Source organism: Mytilus galloprovincialis, chromosome 2 (genome assembly GCF_965363235.1).
Source record: "Mytilus galloprovincialis chromosome 2, xbMytGall1.hap1.1, whole genome shotgun sequence".
In the NCBI taxonomy this organism is placed as follows: Eukaryota; Metazoa; Mollusca; class Bivalvia; order Mytilida; family Mytilidae; genus Mytilus; species Mytilus galloprovincialis.
Window position 1 is genome coordinate 92,058,761 of NC_134839.1, and position 16,404 is coordinate 92,075,164.

A 16,404-nucleotide genomic window follows, 5' to 3' on the forward strand; every position below is an offset into this window, starting at 1 on the left:
CCATGAGCGTATGATACGTCCGTCCTGCTTTCAAAGAATAAAGTTCAATAACTTCTCAATTTCATATTGAAAATTTATGAAAAACTAAAGGGAGGTTAATATCTTAATAGATATAAATCAGTCACCTTAGTTTAATGAAAACTGCCCATAGCACTTTAAAGATATTGTCTGAAAACTAGATAATCACCCCTTTTGATATCATATTGTTAACATACAAACAATAATTACAAATTTCAATGTAAAGAGTTATCTAAATGTACAACATTACTAGAAAATAATCATTTCAATTTTATTTTGTTAATTTAAATTATGATTACAGACATATCTTGAAAATTTTAACACTGTGATCAGCACTACAGCTAGCTAACTGTATTGTCTTATTGTCTAACACAGGCCTGAATCGGAGTTTCTTTACTGTCAAATGGTGAGATAATCTGAGGAGAAGTTAAGGATAACACTGCACTGGAACAACATGTATTAAACTCTGACATGTAAAATATATCATATAAAGATTTTATTTTCACTGTTGTCTCAGTTTACCAGTATGTTGATTTTTTAAATCAATATGTGATACTTTTACATAATAAATGAACTGAATACAGTAGAACCATATACACAGACAAGGTAGTTGAGACTTAATAAAACTATTAAACAAAGCCCAGTCCAAAATAGTAGACTGACTGATGATATTGTCTATTTTTGAGGACCATATGATGACCTCTTGATGTCATTTTTAACCGGATTTTTGTGACAAAAATGTTGGTTATTGATTTGGGGATGTACGGCGGGAGGGCGGGCTGTCGGGCGGGCGGCAATCAAATGTTGTTCGTGCATTAACTCATGAACCGTTCAACCAAAGCTTTTAAAATTTCAATATGTTATTACTGACAACTATACGAAGGTAAGTTCAATAATGGCTTTTACCGTTCAGGAGTTATGGTTCTTGAAAGATTGAAAAATGGGAGTTTCCAGTCGTGTCCGTGTTTACGCATGAACTGTTCTACCAAAGCTTCCCAAATTTTAATATGTTGTTACTGATGGCAAAATGGAGGTCAAGTTCGATAATGACGATTTTGACTTTTACCGATCAGGAGTTATGGTTCTTGAAAGATTGAAAAATGGAGTTTCCAGTCGTGTCTATGCATTTATGCATAAACTGTTCTACCAAAGCTTCCGTGATTTTAATATGCTGTTACTGATGACAAAATGGAGGTCAGGTTCAATAATGACGATTTTGACTTTTACCGATCAGGAGTTATGGTTCTTGAAAGATTGAAAAATGGAGTTTCCAGTCGTGTCCGTGCATTTATGCATAAACTGTTCTACCAAAGCTTCCGAAATTTTAATATGCTGTTACTGATGACAAAATGGAGGTCAAGTTCAATAATGATGATTTTGACTTTTACCGTTCAGGAGTTATGGTTCTTGAAAGATTGAAAAATGGTGTTTCCCGTCGTGTCCGTGCATTTTCTCATGAACCATTCAACCAAAGCTTTTGAAATTTTAATATGTTGTTACTGATGACAAAATAGAGGTCAAGTTAAATAATGACAATTTTGACTTTTACTGTTCAGGAGTTATGGTTCTTGAAAGATCGTAAAATGGCGTTTCCATTCACGTTGTTGCATTTACTCATGAACCATTCAATCTAAACTTTTCAAATTTTAATATGTTGATACTGATGACAAAATGGAGGTCAAATTTGATATTGACGATTTTCACTTTCACCATTCATCAGTAATGGTTCTTGTGATATTGCCAGGACACAAATAAATGTTAATAAATCCGGTTTGCTGTCGTTGTGACAGCCTCTTGTTATATCTTGGATTCATTTGGGTGTTTGTTTCATTGAAATATACCCCACCAACTCTTTTTATACTGGTGTACCGTGTTCAAATCTATAAATAATAACACAGATGTCTACTTATTACTCACTTTCCAAATTGAAGGCCATAAGCAATCTGACAAAATTTAATCCAGATGTGTGCAATATATTTGGTATGAGAATTTCTTTAAATTCTTAAATGAAAGTTTAATAAGCATGCCAAGAAAAATAGTTCAGAAGATTATGCTATATTTTCTTGATATTTTCATTTTATTTTCATGAAATATCTGATCATAAAAGAGTCCTTTTACATTTAAAACTGTAAAAATGCAAATACCTTGTAGATGACCTAAGGAAAGGTTCGGGATTTGAACAACCCTACCCTTTTTTTTTGGACAATTAATGCTTTTGAATGTGGACATATGGTTGGAACACCCCTTTATCCTGGTTTGGAAACCCCCTTTTAATCAAAGAGCAGAATGCTCTGAGGGATACGATTGCCATTGTTTTCATTGACACATGTATAGCAGTTCTGCCAATTTTCCATAAAGCAAATGCGTGAGATTTAGCCAAAATTGAAAAGATCAAAGAGAAAAAAAAACAATAGATCAACGGAAAATGCCGCAAAAAAGCATGATCATGCGTGAGTCTCACGCATTTTTGGCAGCCCTGGTATAGCTGGATAGTATTATTTTCAAAACTAATTCAACTGCACATGTAAAATGTAATTTTCGCAATCTGAATAGTTTCTCAACTTTAAAAATAGCCAATCCCAGATACAAGTGTATGAGCAATGTACTTGTTGTGTTTTATTTCTGTACTATCAATTCCAAGTTTACTTCCACAGCAGTCACTGAGAGTGAGAGAAGGTATTTCACTTCGTATCTTATCACCGTTAATTCTAGGATGAACCCCATTTCTAACTCTTTAAATATTTAATTTCCTTTGGGTCAGTGGGCATGACTCCTTTCCGTACACACTCCTCTGTTTGAATTGTGATCGTTTTTAATATAATACGACGTTTATTGACATGCAACGAGTTAATTTTTCTCGACGAGTCGTATGTGTTTTGATTTTGACGGAAGTTACTTACCTTACAGAAGGGAGAAAACTCGAAACAATAATATGGAAGACTCCATTTCGGCTGAAGGGGTGTTGTAGTTACAGGTTTATGATGTGGACTACATTTTTTTTTTTATCTAAATGATGCATTATGCAACAACAATAACCCTCAATAGCAGACAGACATAAGAAAGGATCCCATGAGTTTCAAATTAATCAATGGAGTGGGGAATCCAGAGCAACCATTCAATCTGATACCCCTTGAAGTCAAGAAAACTATACGCATGCGCATAATTACATAAATAAACCCCTAGATTTGTGATTTTGAACAAGAACGTTTATAAAATGATAATTAAACGACCTAGACGGTTCTCCATTTCTTTATGAGAGTACAATATCAAATATCAGTTTTATAACAGTGACATATAAGAAAAACTCCACTTCAGTTCTTATATGACAGAAATAGATTTATCGGAATTCAGAGAACTCTCGCATTTTATCAAAACTGGGGAATTCCCTCTGAAGTGTTTCTAAATTTATAAAAACACTAAATATAAATACTGCTTAATTCTGATTTTCCGTGTTGTTAAAAACACGCATATAAGTCAAGGGAAATATCAAACATGAAGATTATGAGAAGAACATTAAAGGGAAGTAGTTTTAAGTTCAATCCTTTTGTTTGTTTTTACCTTTTAAAGCAAGACAATCATAAGAATCTGAGATGTTCCTTAATGTTTAGAATAAAACGGTTGACGTAAGGGCATGGCCCTGAGTCAATGGTATAAGTCTACAGATTGCTTGAAAGCAATCGTATCCCAAAAATGGCTGGATCCATTTCTGAATTTTTGCTAGGTTAGTTTTGTTCAATCAAAGGATACTGTTGATCTAGTTTTGTTATCAGTGTCCAATCGCCTTGGTTATCTGATGGTTTCCATGAATAAAGAAGTATTTCACCATTTTCTACTCCAATAGATATCAAATATCTACAAGAAAATCAATGGTAAATTAAGGATTGGCATTTATGGCCTGCTAAATTTCTTTGTTTTTTTGTCACTGAATTAGAGAATAACATTTTTCAAATGAATTACACAATTTGGTTAACATACAAGCTCTTATCTATTTAAAACACACTGGTCATCAGATAAGCATACATTTGATAAATTGCTATATGTTTAAGATACACCTTGAAGGTGTTACCTCGAATTGGTGTATCTAATTTACAAGAAGATATTATTGTCATGCTTTCACTACTATAAGAGGGGGGTGTCTTTCAGCAATTTGACCATATACAGTACTCCTTTTTTTTCTCTTTTTATTTTGACATTAGTACTTTTTGGCAGATGTATGGCTGTTGTGTACGACAAGAAATTAGAACTGACATACTTATCTGCATAACAAGCTACAGGTGGTAGATGTATAGCTGTTGCTGCATCACCTACATCTATTACTGACTGTGGCTTTAAGAGTATATCTCCTGATGATAGGTCTGGTCTTAACCATACCATTACCTATAAACAGATCCTTATTTATATTGGCTGACAGATTTCTAGCAAATAGCAATGTGACAAAAAGAACTTGTTTTAAAGAAATTTGTACTTAAGGTGAGAAGTAAAGAAATTAAAAAAAAATCTCAGAAAAATTACTTCTTGAAGCAATACATGACTATCTACTGTCTGCAGTTATGTAGTTAGATAAGGAATGATATAGCAAGAGGCATCATTTGTAAGGCAAAAAAATACAATGAGATTTTTTAAATTGAGCAATTCTTTCAAATAAATGAAAATTTATCAAACAAGTATAAACTGGCTATAAGGCAGAGAGTAGTAGAGAACTTATCAAACCTTTTTATCTCGAGATGCTGTTAAGAAATATTTATCATCATGTGACCAAGCACATGACCATATAATCCTTGTATGGGCTGTATTTGATTTATTAGTCCCAGATATTCTAGTAAACAGCGACTCTGAAATTAAAATCAAAGAACTGGATTTTAACATTATTCATAATTGCTTTTTGTTTTACGGTTTTAGCATATATCACATTTCCTTATTTTTATACATAAAAAAAATTCTTAAATCTACAAATTTTAATCATCATTTTGTTATTAATTAGCAATATGGCATGACACAGGTAGTATAATATGCGCCACTCCACTTTCTGTGCAATGGTATAAATGCATTCATCTACGAAGTATAGCCAAAGAGCTGTTCATGATAGACATGTATATTCTACTATATACACCTTTGAAACTGTATTTGAAAGTTAAAAGTTGGTTGTAAACAGACACACTATATTTTCATAATAAAGTGGAAGAAATATCCCATGCAATTTATTATATTTTTACTTAAACATTTGTTAGTAACCTATGTGACATTAGTCTATATAGTTTAAGTTGTATATAAAGGTCATGCTCTTGACAGAGAATTTTGTAATAGAGGTGACCTCTGAATTCAGGTTCCAAATGCAAAGTTACTGGAAAATATTTTTTGAAACTGAAAAGGCAGGCTTTTGCTTTATAATGTTTTGCGAATAAAGATATATATAATGAAGACTATTTGATTGCTCAGTTTTAAACAATAAAATCCTAAAGGAATGGGAAACAGCTGCATAATTGATACCTTACAATGATTAAATTATATTGAACAATCCATATTCTCAGCTATACATACCATTCTGACTATTTTCATCCCTCTTCCTATATAACATCCATGTCCTGTCTCTAGACACTGTTAGTAGGTAATTACCATTGTGAGAGAAGGCCATCTGTGTCACGGTCAACGTGTGACCTTCTAATGTGCAAATCTGATTCCATGTTGTTGTATCCCATAATATAACTCCAGCAAAATCTACCTTGGATGCCTAAAGAACATCATGGTGAAATATCATTGTCTAGGAAATTAAAAGTTTTCCATTTGACATACAACAGAAAACTTCAGGAGAATAATTTCTTATCATAATAATAGTCTTTTATTCAGAAGCAATACAGCTTATAGAATTTACATATACAAGTATAATAGCATCAGTGAATAATTACATACATGTTTTATTATTACAAACAGTTTGTATCAATGGCGGAGAATGACATCAAATAATATAAATAATGAAATATAAGTATAATATTATGAATAACGAATCTTATCAGCTAAATAAAGGTATTTACCTAGATTGTTAAGCTCTTTGATGTTATAAACAGACAATAATTGTACAAGTTTGTAACTAGATGGTTTTTTCCAATAAAATGGTTTTATATATGTTTTCCTTACATCAGAATATTTCTCACATACTAAAATATAATGGTATTCATCTTCAATCATGTTTTTATCACACATATTACGATAATCTGTTTTCTCTTTCAATATTACAAAATCTACCAGTTTCAATGTTAAGGCAGTGTGCAGACAATCTATATCTACTAATATATGGCTTAAAAACATAGTTTACAGGTTTTTGTAGGTAAAATTGTAGTAGTATCAAGTAGATAGAACAATCACGGAAGATTAATTGCTAGTATTTTATGTGATTTTTCTCTAAACAATTAATGTGAAACCAAATATTTTCAATAAAATATTGTGAAGTCATTTCTAGTTGGATTCTTATTCAACTTTGTACCAGTAGACAGTGCATTGTCTGACAGCAGTGTATACCCATCATGCAAATAACTTTTACAATAGAAATGGAAAAGAGAAACCTAAAATTACACAAAAAATGTTCCTTTCTTTACACAAATGGTATTAACCATGAAGTGATTTCTTACCTTACAAGAAGATGCCAAAATTTTGCCCTCGGTATCACATGCTAAAGCAAATATTTCATATCCATGTCCGTATAATTTCTGTGTTTCTGGCCATAGTGTGTTCTGAAGTAAATGTTCTTCTGTTGGAGGAGCTGTAATAGCAATATCAATGTATTTAAAAAGTTAAATAACAAATATCTAACTCAAAGGAAAATTCAAAACAGAAAGTCCTTTGTTACATGGCAAAATGCTCAAACACAATAAGCAAATGACAAACAACTGTCATTATTTTGACTTGGTACAGACATTTTCTTATGTAGAAAATGGTGGATTTAATCTAGTAAGTAGAGTAAGCAATGGAGAAGTAAATGGGAATGAAGCGTAAAGAAGCAATTATGGAAATATCTGTAAATGATGTACATATCGTTTAAGTAAAATTTTTCTTGTTTTTTTTCTTTGTCCTTCTGAAGTTGTTTTTATAGATGAGTTATACACTTGATGTGATTTCTATCATTTTGAGAAGAGAAGTTCTCTATAATCAAGAGGCCAAGTATAAATTTGGGATTCATAATTATTTCTGGGATATCATTTTTTTGTGGAATTCACTGGTAAAGGCAAAACACCATAAAAAAATTTCCACGAAGATCACATTTAATTTTTCTATATGCTTGAATGCAGACCACAAAATTATGGATTCACTAAAATATTTTTCCTCAATCCCACCATATATTGGTATCTACAAACATAAGTGAATCCACAGTATTATACAAGTCGTAGGAACCATTGGCAGTTGGAATTTGTATCTATAAAAGATCATACTTTGTAAAGCAACTGGTGTAAAGTAGACTTCAGGGTACTGGTCATTAGGGTGTTGCTCTATGTTACTGTTTATTTTTTCTACATCTCCAGAGTATACAGCCTTGTTTGACAATCCTAAGGCAGGAACACTGGCACCAGCTGGTCTGTTCTGAGCTTCCTAACAATAGAATAAAACATCATATAACAATTTACTGTTTTTGTAGAAACTAACACAAGAATTTTTCAATATTTGGTCATTTCATTAAAAATTCTTGAATATAAAATTGTAAAGGAGCAACTTCCGAAATTACTCATAAAGGCCATTTGCATGTTAAAAATGTTCAGATATGGGTTCTACAATCCTGCTGCAAATGTTTGCACCTGTCCTAAGTCAGGAATCTGATGTACAGTAATTGTCGTTTGTTTATGTAATTTATACGTGTTTCTCGTTTCTCGTTTTTTTATATAGATTATACTGTTGGTTTTCACGTTTGAATGGTTTTACACTAGTAATTTTGGGGCCCTTTATAGCTTTTTTGTTCGGTGTGAGCCAAGGCTCTGTGTTGAAGGCCGTACATTGACCTATGATGGTTTACTTTTATAAATTGTTATTTGGATGGAGAGTTGTCTCATTGGCACTCACACCACATCTTCCTATATGTATCTATAAACTTACAAACTTTAAACTCAATTTTAACAATAGGAAAAAGACTACCATTACAGAATTTATCATATATTTGAATTCATTATACATGTTATAAGCAAAACCAAAATTTTATATTATAAAACAAGCAACTCAATATGAACAAAAGTTGAATTCAGGAGTTTTTTTTACAGCTTAGAAATAGCAATTTCATGATTAAATATTACTAAGGTTGAAAACTTGAACAATTAAATTATCAAAATATCATTTTCATTTGATAAAGGGAAGAGTAAATGCTTATGTGATTTGATATTTTTCAATTATGTAATCTTGTCTCTACAAAAAATTCTACTGTATGTTACGTACCTCTTTCTTTAATTCAGCTTCCAAACTTATACCACAAATACTGCAGAAGTTTTCTATAAAATTCTTAGGCGCATCAAAAGATCTGATCACTTTTTCATCTGCTCCTGAGGCAAATTTATATCTGTTAATAAGAGCTAAACACTGGAGGTCATAACCATGAACCTGTGGACGAGCTATCTCATACCAGTCTGCCTATAAAACAAACAAAAATTAAAAAAAATTCAATAATAGACCTTGAAGTAACCTATCCAATACCATTCTGCTTATAAAACAACATCATTTAAGCTGATCACAATGAAACAGAAGGTGATCTACATTAGTGGGCTATCTATGAAACAACTAAAGATTCAGATAAGCCTGCAATTTAATGTTTGTTCCTTGTTTATGACAGCACTGAATGCTTTTTTTTTTAAACACTCAACTTCCATTGAGCAACACAATGGATGCCATAAACAGAGCAGGAACTTGTATCCTTTCAAAGCACCTCAGTTCAATATCAGTTTTCTGTATGGTCCCTTTTCTTGAATCATTTAGTGGTTTTTGTGTAGTGCATTTAGGGACTTTTTCTGCTTATCTTTTTCTCCTGACCATGGTGGTGTCTGTCGTTTTCTCCTGGCCATCACGGTGATGGTCTTTTTCTCTTGGTCATGTTGGTGCCTGTCTTTTCTCTTGGTCATAGTAGTGCTTGTTTTTCTCTCTTGGTCATAGTGGAGCTTGTTTTTTCTCTTTACCATAGTGGTGCTTTTGTCATTTTTTTCTTGGCCATGGTTGTGCTTGTTTTTCTCTCTTCGTCAAGGTGAAGTTTTTTTTTCTCTTGGCCATGGTTGTGCTTGCTTTTCTCTCTTGGTCAGGGTGGAGTTTTTTTTTCTCTTGGCCATGGTGGTGCTTTTGTCATTTTCTCTTGGCCATAGTGGTGCTGATCTTTCTTTGATTGACTTCCTAATCTCCCCCTTTTTGTTACAACAAGTGTTACAGCAGTAATAAGCTTTGGTCATATTTTTTATATTTTTTACAACTTTGCTGTGGAAGTTATCATGCTACAGGAGTTATTGTGAAGACATATCATGCACCAAGTATGAGAATCTGGCACCAATAAGCCCTACTTCACCAGTATGTGGATTTGAAGAAAACTTTGCAATAACACATACCTGTCCATTAGATTGTTTCCATGGAGCATGAAGTCTGGTCGTTTGGTCAACACTTAGACTGACCAGATACTGACCACCACCTTTATCCCACTCTACATCACAAACAACATCAAAATGGCCGCTAGCTGTCACTTGTGGTTCCCAAGTTCCTTTACTCTAAAAACAAAAAGAAAATGTAAAAAGTAAAAAACAAAACATTAAAAGAATATGTCACCCTGTTATGAGGTATTCAAAAATTAAGTTAAATGTAGGATTTTTATGAAACTTCCTAATCAGTTTCCTATACTGAAATGACTACAATAAATCCTTCATAACTTCATATATCCATCATACATCAATTACAAAACACATTATCACTTTTAATTGATTGATTGTTGGTTGCTTACCTAATCAATTCTGCAATAATTGTTTTCTGAATAATAAATATCTAGGTGCTGATGGAAAAGTAGCTGCAATATGGTCCTGAATTTAAAAAAAAAAAATCACAAGGACTACTAGAGCTACAGGTCTGCAGCTAATGGAAAGGAGAACCTTACTTTAAAACATTTTACGAAAGTCATAACTAGAGGCTCTAAAGAGCCTGTGTCGCTCACCTTGGTCTATGTGAATATTAAACAAAGGACGCAGATGGATTCATGACAAAATTGTGTTTTGGTGATGGTGATGTGTTAGTACATCTTACTTTACTGAACATTCTTGCTGCTTACAATTATCTCTATTTATAATGAACTTGGCCCAGTAGTTGCAGAGGAGAAGACTTTTGTAAAAGATAACTAAGATTTACTAAAAATGGTTCAAAATTGACTATAAAGGGCAATAACTCCTAAAGGGGTCAACTGACATTTCGGTCATGTTGACTTATTTGTAGATCTTACTTTGCCGACATTTATTGCTTTTTACAGTTTATCTCTATCTGTAATAATATTCAAGATAATAACCAAAAACAGCAAAATTTCCTTAAAATTACCAATTCAGGAGCAGCAACCCAACAATGGGTTGTCCAATTCATCTGAAAATTTCAGGGCAGATAGATCTTGACCTGATAAACAATTTTACTTCATGTCAGATTTACTTTAAATGCTTTGGTTTTTGAGTTATAAGCCAAAAACTGAATTTTACCCCTATGTTCTATTTTTAGCCGTGGCGGCCATCTTGGTTGGTTAGCCTGGTCACGCCACACATTTTTTAAACAAGATACCCCAATGATGATTGTGGCCAAGTTTGGTTTAATTTGGTCCAGTAGTTTCACAGGAGAAGATTTTTGTAAAAGATTACTAAGATTTACGAAAAATGGTTAAAAATTGACTATAAAGGGCAATAACTCCTAAAGGGGTCAACTGACCATTTCAGTCATGTTGACTTATTTGTAAATCTTACTTTGCCGAACATTATTGCTGTTTACAGTTTATGTCTATCTATAATAATATTCAAGATAATAACCAAAAACAGCAAAATTTCCTTAAAATTACCAATTCAGGGGCAGCAACCCAACAACGGGTTGTCCGATTCATCTGAAAATTTCATGGCAGATAGATCTTGACCTGATAAACACTTTTACTGCATGTCAGATTTGCTCTAAATGCTTTGGTTTTTGAGTTATAAGCCAAAAACTGCATTTTACCCCTATGTTCTATTTTTAGCCATGGCGGCCATCTTGGTTGGTTGGCCGGACACATTTTTTAAACTAGATACCTCAATGATGATTGTGGCCAAGTTTGGTTTAATTTGGCCCAGTAGTTTCAGAGGAGAAGATTTTTGTAAAAGTTAACGACGAAGGACGATGACGGACGCAAAGTGATGGGAAAAGCTCACATGGCCCTTTGGGCCAGGTGAGCTAAAAAAATCCTGTAGTGCAGTTTCGAAATATTCATCTTTTTCATAACTTAAACCTACTATCCCAATTCTTTTTTTTTTCATTTGTTTCGACCATGATACTACACATTTTGAGCTTAAACAACTGGTGTCATTCATTCATGTAAAATGGAAAACTCCTTCCCTACAATACAGTTTGAAAGTAAAACCTACCTTTGTAAAGGCCCAGTGATGAAAGGCTCCTTGATAACCATGGGCCATTATTGACAAACCATCAGGACTAAACATTCCACCATAAAATCCTAAAGTATTTCCACCAACCTCACCTACCCTGACCTGTGAAAATACATTTGTTACCTAGAAATATGTTTGTATCAAAATATATAGACTCTATATAACTGAATAGATGGTATTTTGCAAACATTAATACTCTTTTGAAAGGTGATATCACTGAAGTATAATTCTCACTTGCATTGGGCCACGGTTTTTTTATTTGTTGGTTTACGGATCCGCCGACCCGATTTTGCCGTTTTTCAGAATAAAAATAAAATTGACTTTTCATGCTTTTTATTCCCGCCGACCCTTATAATAGCATTATCCCAGAAAAATAATTAAAATTTACTTTTTTTATGAAATGAAATGCATTAATAATTAACAAAGTTGATAACACTTTCTGTTGTGAAAAATAAATCTTCTAATTTACGTTTCTAAAAATAGACAAATCAATTATAACTGACCTTGAAATGTCTTTTGCGCAAATAATTTTGCGGAACGAAACCTGTGTTTAAAACCAATTACAAAATAAGTTCGTTTCCCTTATTTGTCATCAGTCCGTAAGATGCATCATCTCAGAGAAATAGACTTGTCCAAATGTGGACAGGTGGAATACATCAATTAAAGTACTGAATATTAACAAATCATTTGAAATTTTCTTGTTTCATAGAAAACAAAAAATATTGATCATTGGGATAAAAACCGGATTGCATGACAACTGATTAACCCGATTATGTCGTTTTTCCAGTGGACGAGTCTATTACGTTTTTCGACACGTGTGTTGAAACTTAATTTTGTACGACGTTTTTACATTTTTTTTTCTATATCAGTTTTTGTGCTTGAAGATCATTATTCACCAATTTTTCTGGAATTGATTGAGAGCTACGTGAATCTGTTTTTCTTGTTTGTGAAATGACGATTTAATTTCGTCTTTGTCCGTGCACCCCCCCCCCCCTTTTTTTTTACAGGAAATTATTAAACGATGTCATGCGATGTTCATGATCACTGATCAATCATCGAACTTAATGTTAAGAAATGATGACAAAACAGCATATAAGCCAAACATTTAGTTACTAAGGTGAAATATATATTTATTTTGCATATTTTTTCTGTTTTCAAAGATATTTTTTTTTCTTTTTTTTCCCGACCGACCGACCCAACTTTTTTATTGGAAAAATCCGTAAACCAACAAATTAAAAAACCGTGGCCTTGGGTTTTTAAGGAGATGAAGGCTTATGATCACTAAGAAAGAAACTTAATATATATTTGTAGAAAGTCTTATAACAACAACACTTTAGGGACTGCTGCAGAAATTTATTGATCGACATGTTTCGGTGCCTAGGGCACCGTCATCAGGATAAAAACAATACATCATGCTGAAGTACAAAATCGGGTTGTTAAAATTTAAACGTCACAATGTTACAATGGCAAGTAACGTTATTAATAGCAACTGAAAGTGAAAGTGAAAGTTCATTATAAGTATGTAAATAAACTATAAAAAGAAATTAAATTAAAATAAAATGTTTTTGTTGTGAAAATGTTTGTTAAAATTATTCTGCCAACATGTGTTTGTCCTCTTGCATCGTGGAAAGAATAATACAATAAGTTGTCACGCTTTGTATAGACTGTATAGGTTGTGTGGTCTGAATGTTCTATTAACTTTCTTCCCCAAAATAGACGACATTTTATCAGCAATTCCGTACCATTTCGACTGGCTTCCCTTGGCCAGAGGTACTGCTTCCAATCGCGTTAGAAATGCTGTAAAATGTTTTTGTCGCCGAGAGTAAAGGGCAAAGTATAAATATCACTAGTCTATGATGAATTTTAACTATGTGTTCGTTCATCAAACTATCAGGAATGGCCAGTAATCTGTAAAGGTGGTTGTATCTCAAGGGTTGTATGTTTAATTAACATATTTTCGGGAGCATCAGATTGAATTTGTAGAATACGAAAATGGGTGCATTAAATTTCAAATGAATTCTGTAAGAGAGAAATAATTTCCTTTCACTGTTCCTTTTCTCCTTAAGGCTCGTTTAGGGTTAAGATGGTCCGTTATTATCTATTTCTTTTCTTGTGGTTGATGGCAGCATTCTCGAAAGGTTCCTGTGGGTGCCTCAACAAAATATAACTTCGTTTACTCTGTGCGGATGGCTAGTATGATTAGCGCTGTTTGCAACGGCGGTTTCCTTTAAACGGAATGCAGGGGTTCACGATAAAAAAATAAAATCAATTACAATTACGATTATTTATTAAGTCCAAAGTTTGTAAATAAAATTTTTGTCCACTCCACAAAATAACTTTGCTTAGGTAAAGAAACACAGTACATTTCACAACCCTTAATACAAGGATAAAATGTATGTTTCATACCTCTTCAACCCAAACTCCTGATTCTTTATCTGGTTTCCATAAAATCATTGTTTTATCCATTGAAGCTGATAGCAGGTGCATAGGCTGGTGCCATCCTGAACCTTTAAATAAATAGATAAGGTCATTCTGAGTTAGCAACATTTTTTCTGTTCTGGTTTTAAATATTTTTTTTTACATCTATCAAACTTTCAATCTGATATCATATGGAAACTCATAATAAAAGAAATATATGCATTAAATATGAGGGAGTATTTGTAACTGATATTTACACACAGTGTGAGGGTGTATAATATATGCATTCAAGTAAATCCTAAGTGGCATAATTGCCTTTAAAAGTACCTACAATTGTATCTGACAGATAAACATTTGAAATATAAGATAATAAGGGTGATATCATGGATATATTGAATTGTCTCAAACTAAAAATAAAAACCAATAACATAGATATTTAGAGTGGTTAAACAGTTATTGGTTGCAAATTCTGTCATCAGAAAAATATGGATCTAGTCAAACAAATCTTCAAAGATTATTGTGTAACAAAAAGGCATGAGTTATTGCATGAGCTATTGCCCTTAAATGATAAATTTTAGCATCATTTTGAAATGTTTGCCTATTTTTGTGAAAATTATAATAGATCAATAGAAACTTTAAAAAAGGAAATTGACGAGCTGGATAAAATCTACAAATAAATCAGCATGACTAAAATTGTCTGTTAATTCTTGATAGAGTAATTCCCTTTTAAAGATTTTGTCCCCCTGTTTTATCTTATCATTCTCATCAGTGTAGTTTCAAAGGAAGAGATTTTGTTAAAGATAATGGACAACAATGGATGCCACATGATGGGACAAGCTAAGTATGACCCTTCAAGTCAGATGAACTAAATATCTTACTATTTATACCTGAATTTACTGATGGTTGCCATTTAACACTATAGATCCAGTTTTCATGTCCACTCAATACAGACTCCAGACTTACAGCATATACTACTGTTTCCTCTGCAATATAATATCCGCATTTTGTATTTACATATATTATTAATTCGTATATTTTAACAAATTTGATTCGTTTAGGAATAGTCAAATGTTAAACTATATTTTTGAAGGTAGAGAGAAAACGGCAGATAGCAAAAAGCATATTGGCCGGAAAAAGCATATTGCACGGTTATCTTTAGAATATCTGAAAACCAGATATACTTTGTGACGCCATGTAATGAATTTCAGGATATTGTTTAACGTTTTGAAACAAATGTTATCTGTGATCGGTTATTTGACGAAAAAATATCTTCAAATACATAAGATGTCCGAAAAAAAGTAAATGAATTGTCAAGGAGACAATGTAATATCTATAAAGTTCCAACAAACCTAAATGACGATTGTGATACAAACATGGTCGGAAATTAATAATATAACAAATATAGCCTTTGTATGAGGTCAATACAGGATATATCAACCTCGGACTTCGTCCTCAGTCAATATACTTCTTTCAGGTCAATATATCCTTGTATCGACCTCACACAAAGGCTATATTTGTATAGTATACAACTGTATAAAACTATTGAACATCTAGGTTGAGATCTTTTCCATGAGATTGCTTTCACTTGCAAGGGAAAGGTAAACTAATTCAAAGCTTGCTATAAAGTGTGGAAAACTGCAAATAATTGAAGATTGTAGTGTCAACTCTTTGTCTTTTTTGGTGCATGTATCTTGTCCTAAGTATTAAAATTTCTAACCAAATTTGCTTGAAGATTAATGAGGACATGATAACACACTTAAAATAGTAACATAAACATTTCTAAATTATGACATGATTTGTATGTTTTCTATTCTAAATTCAAAGATTTTCTTCAATAAATTTAGTTACAGATGCTTGAACAAATTTGAGGGAAGTGCCTTCCTGATTATAAAATATCCAGTGTTTTTCCATATTTACTTGAAAAAGAGACAGACAAACAGGGGTAAACCAGTATACACCTGCCCACTTTTCTAAATGGTTAAAGATAAAGGATAATTTGGTAGGTATGGAAATGCAAAACTACTAATTTATATTGTACCTCCAATTTTAAATTGAAATGTATTTTCTTTCATCTTTATTTCCTCATCTAATGACAATTCCTTGACAGTCTTTACAATATTATCTTCTACAGATCGTCTAGAAAATCTCCAGATTCTGATGAAGAAGTCCTGTGCTGCACTAGCCAATATAATATCTCCCGTATCTAAAACAAACAAATAAGACAATGTTCTGTCTGAATGGAGCTTAGAACTATTATTACTGGCTCTTGAGAAAAAACCATTTGAGCCTATGCAAGAAGTTGATTTAAAGCATGTAACTTTAAAAACAGTGTTTTTAGTTGCCATAACTACATTCAGAAGATGTA

The 16,404-nt window shown here is 32.6% G+C and overlaps 1 protein-coding gene across 1 annotated transcript in view; it reads right to left on the reverse strand.

Annotated features, from left to right (window-relative positions):
• Positions 1–277: 277 nt before the first annotated feature.
• The window catches only part of LOC143064863 (elongator complex protein 2-like), a 29,030-nt gene continuing 12,903 nt past the window's right edge, over positions 278–16,404 (reverse strand). Inside the window, exons 8-20 of the mRNA XM_076238024.1 lie at positions 16,078–16,242; positions 14,927–15,022; positions 14,028–14,128; positions 11,601–11,723; positions 9,576–9,731; positions 8,428–8,619; positions 7,440–7,596; positions 6,642–6,772; positions 5,557–5,746; positions 4,729–4,850; positions 4,271–4,395; positions 3,766–3,870; positions 278–434 (exon numbers count right to left, since the gene is read on the reverse strand). Of these exons, the coding sequence (XP_076094139.1) occupies positions 314–434; positions 3,766–3,870; positions 4,271–4,395; positions 4,729–4,850; positions 5,557–5,746; positions 6,642–6,772; positions 7,440–7,596; positions 8,428–8,619; positions 9,576–9,731; positions 11,601–11,723; positions 14,028–14,128; positions 14,927–15,022; positions 16,078–16,242 (1,784 nt within the window). The 3' untranslated portion in view covers positions 278–313. The remainder of the gene's footprint in view (positions 435–3,765; positions 3,871–4,270; positions 4,396–4,728; positions 4,851–5,556; positions 5,747–6,641; positions 6,773–7,439; positions 7,597–8,427; positions 8,620–9,575; positions 9,732–11,600; positions 11,724–14,027; positions 14,129–14,926; positions 15,023–16,077; positions 16,243–16,404) is intronic.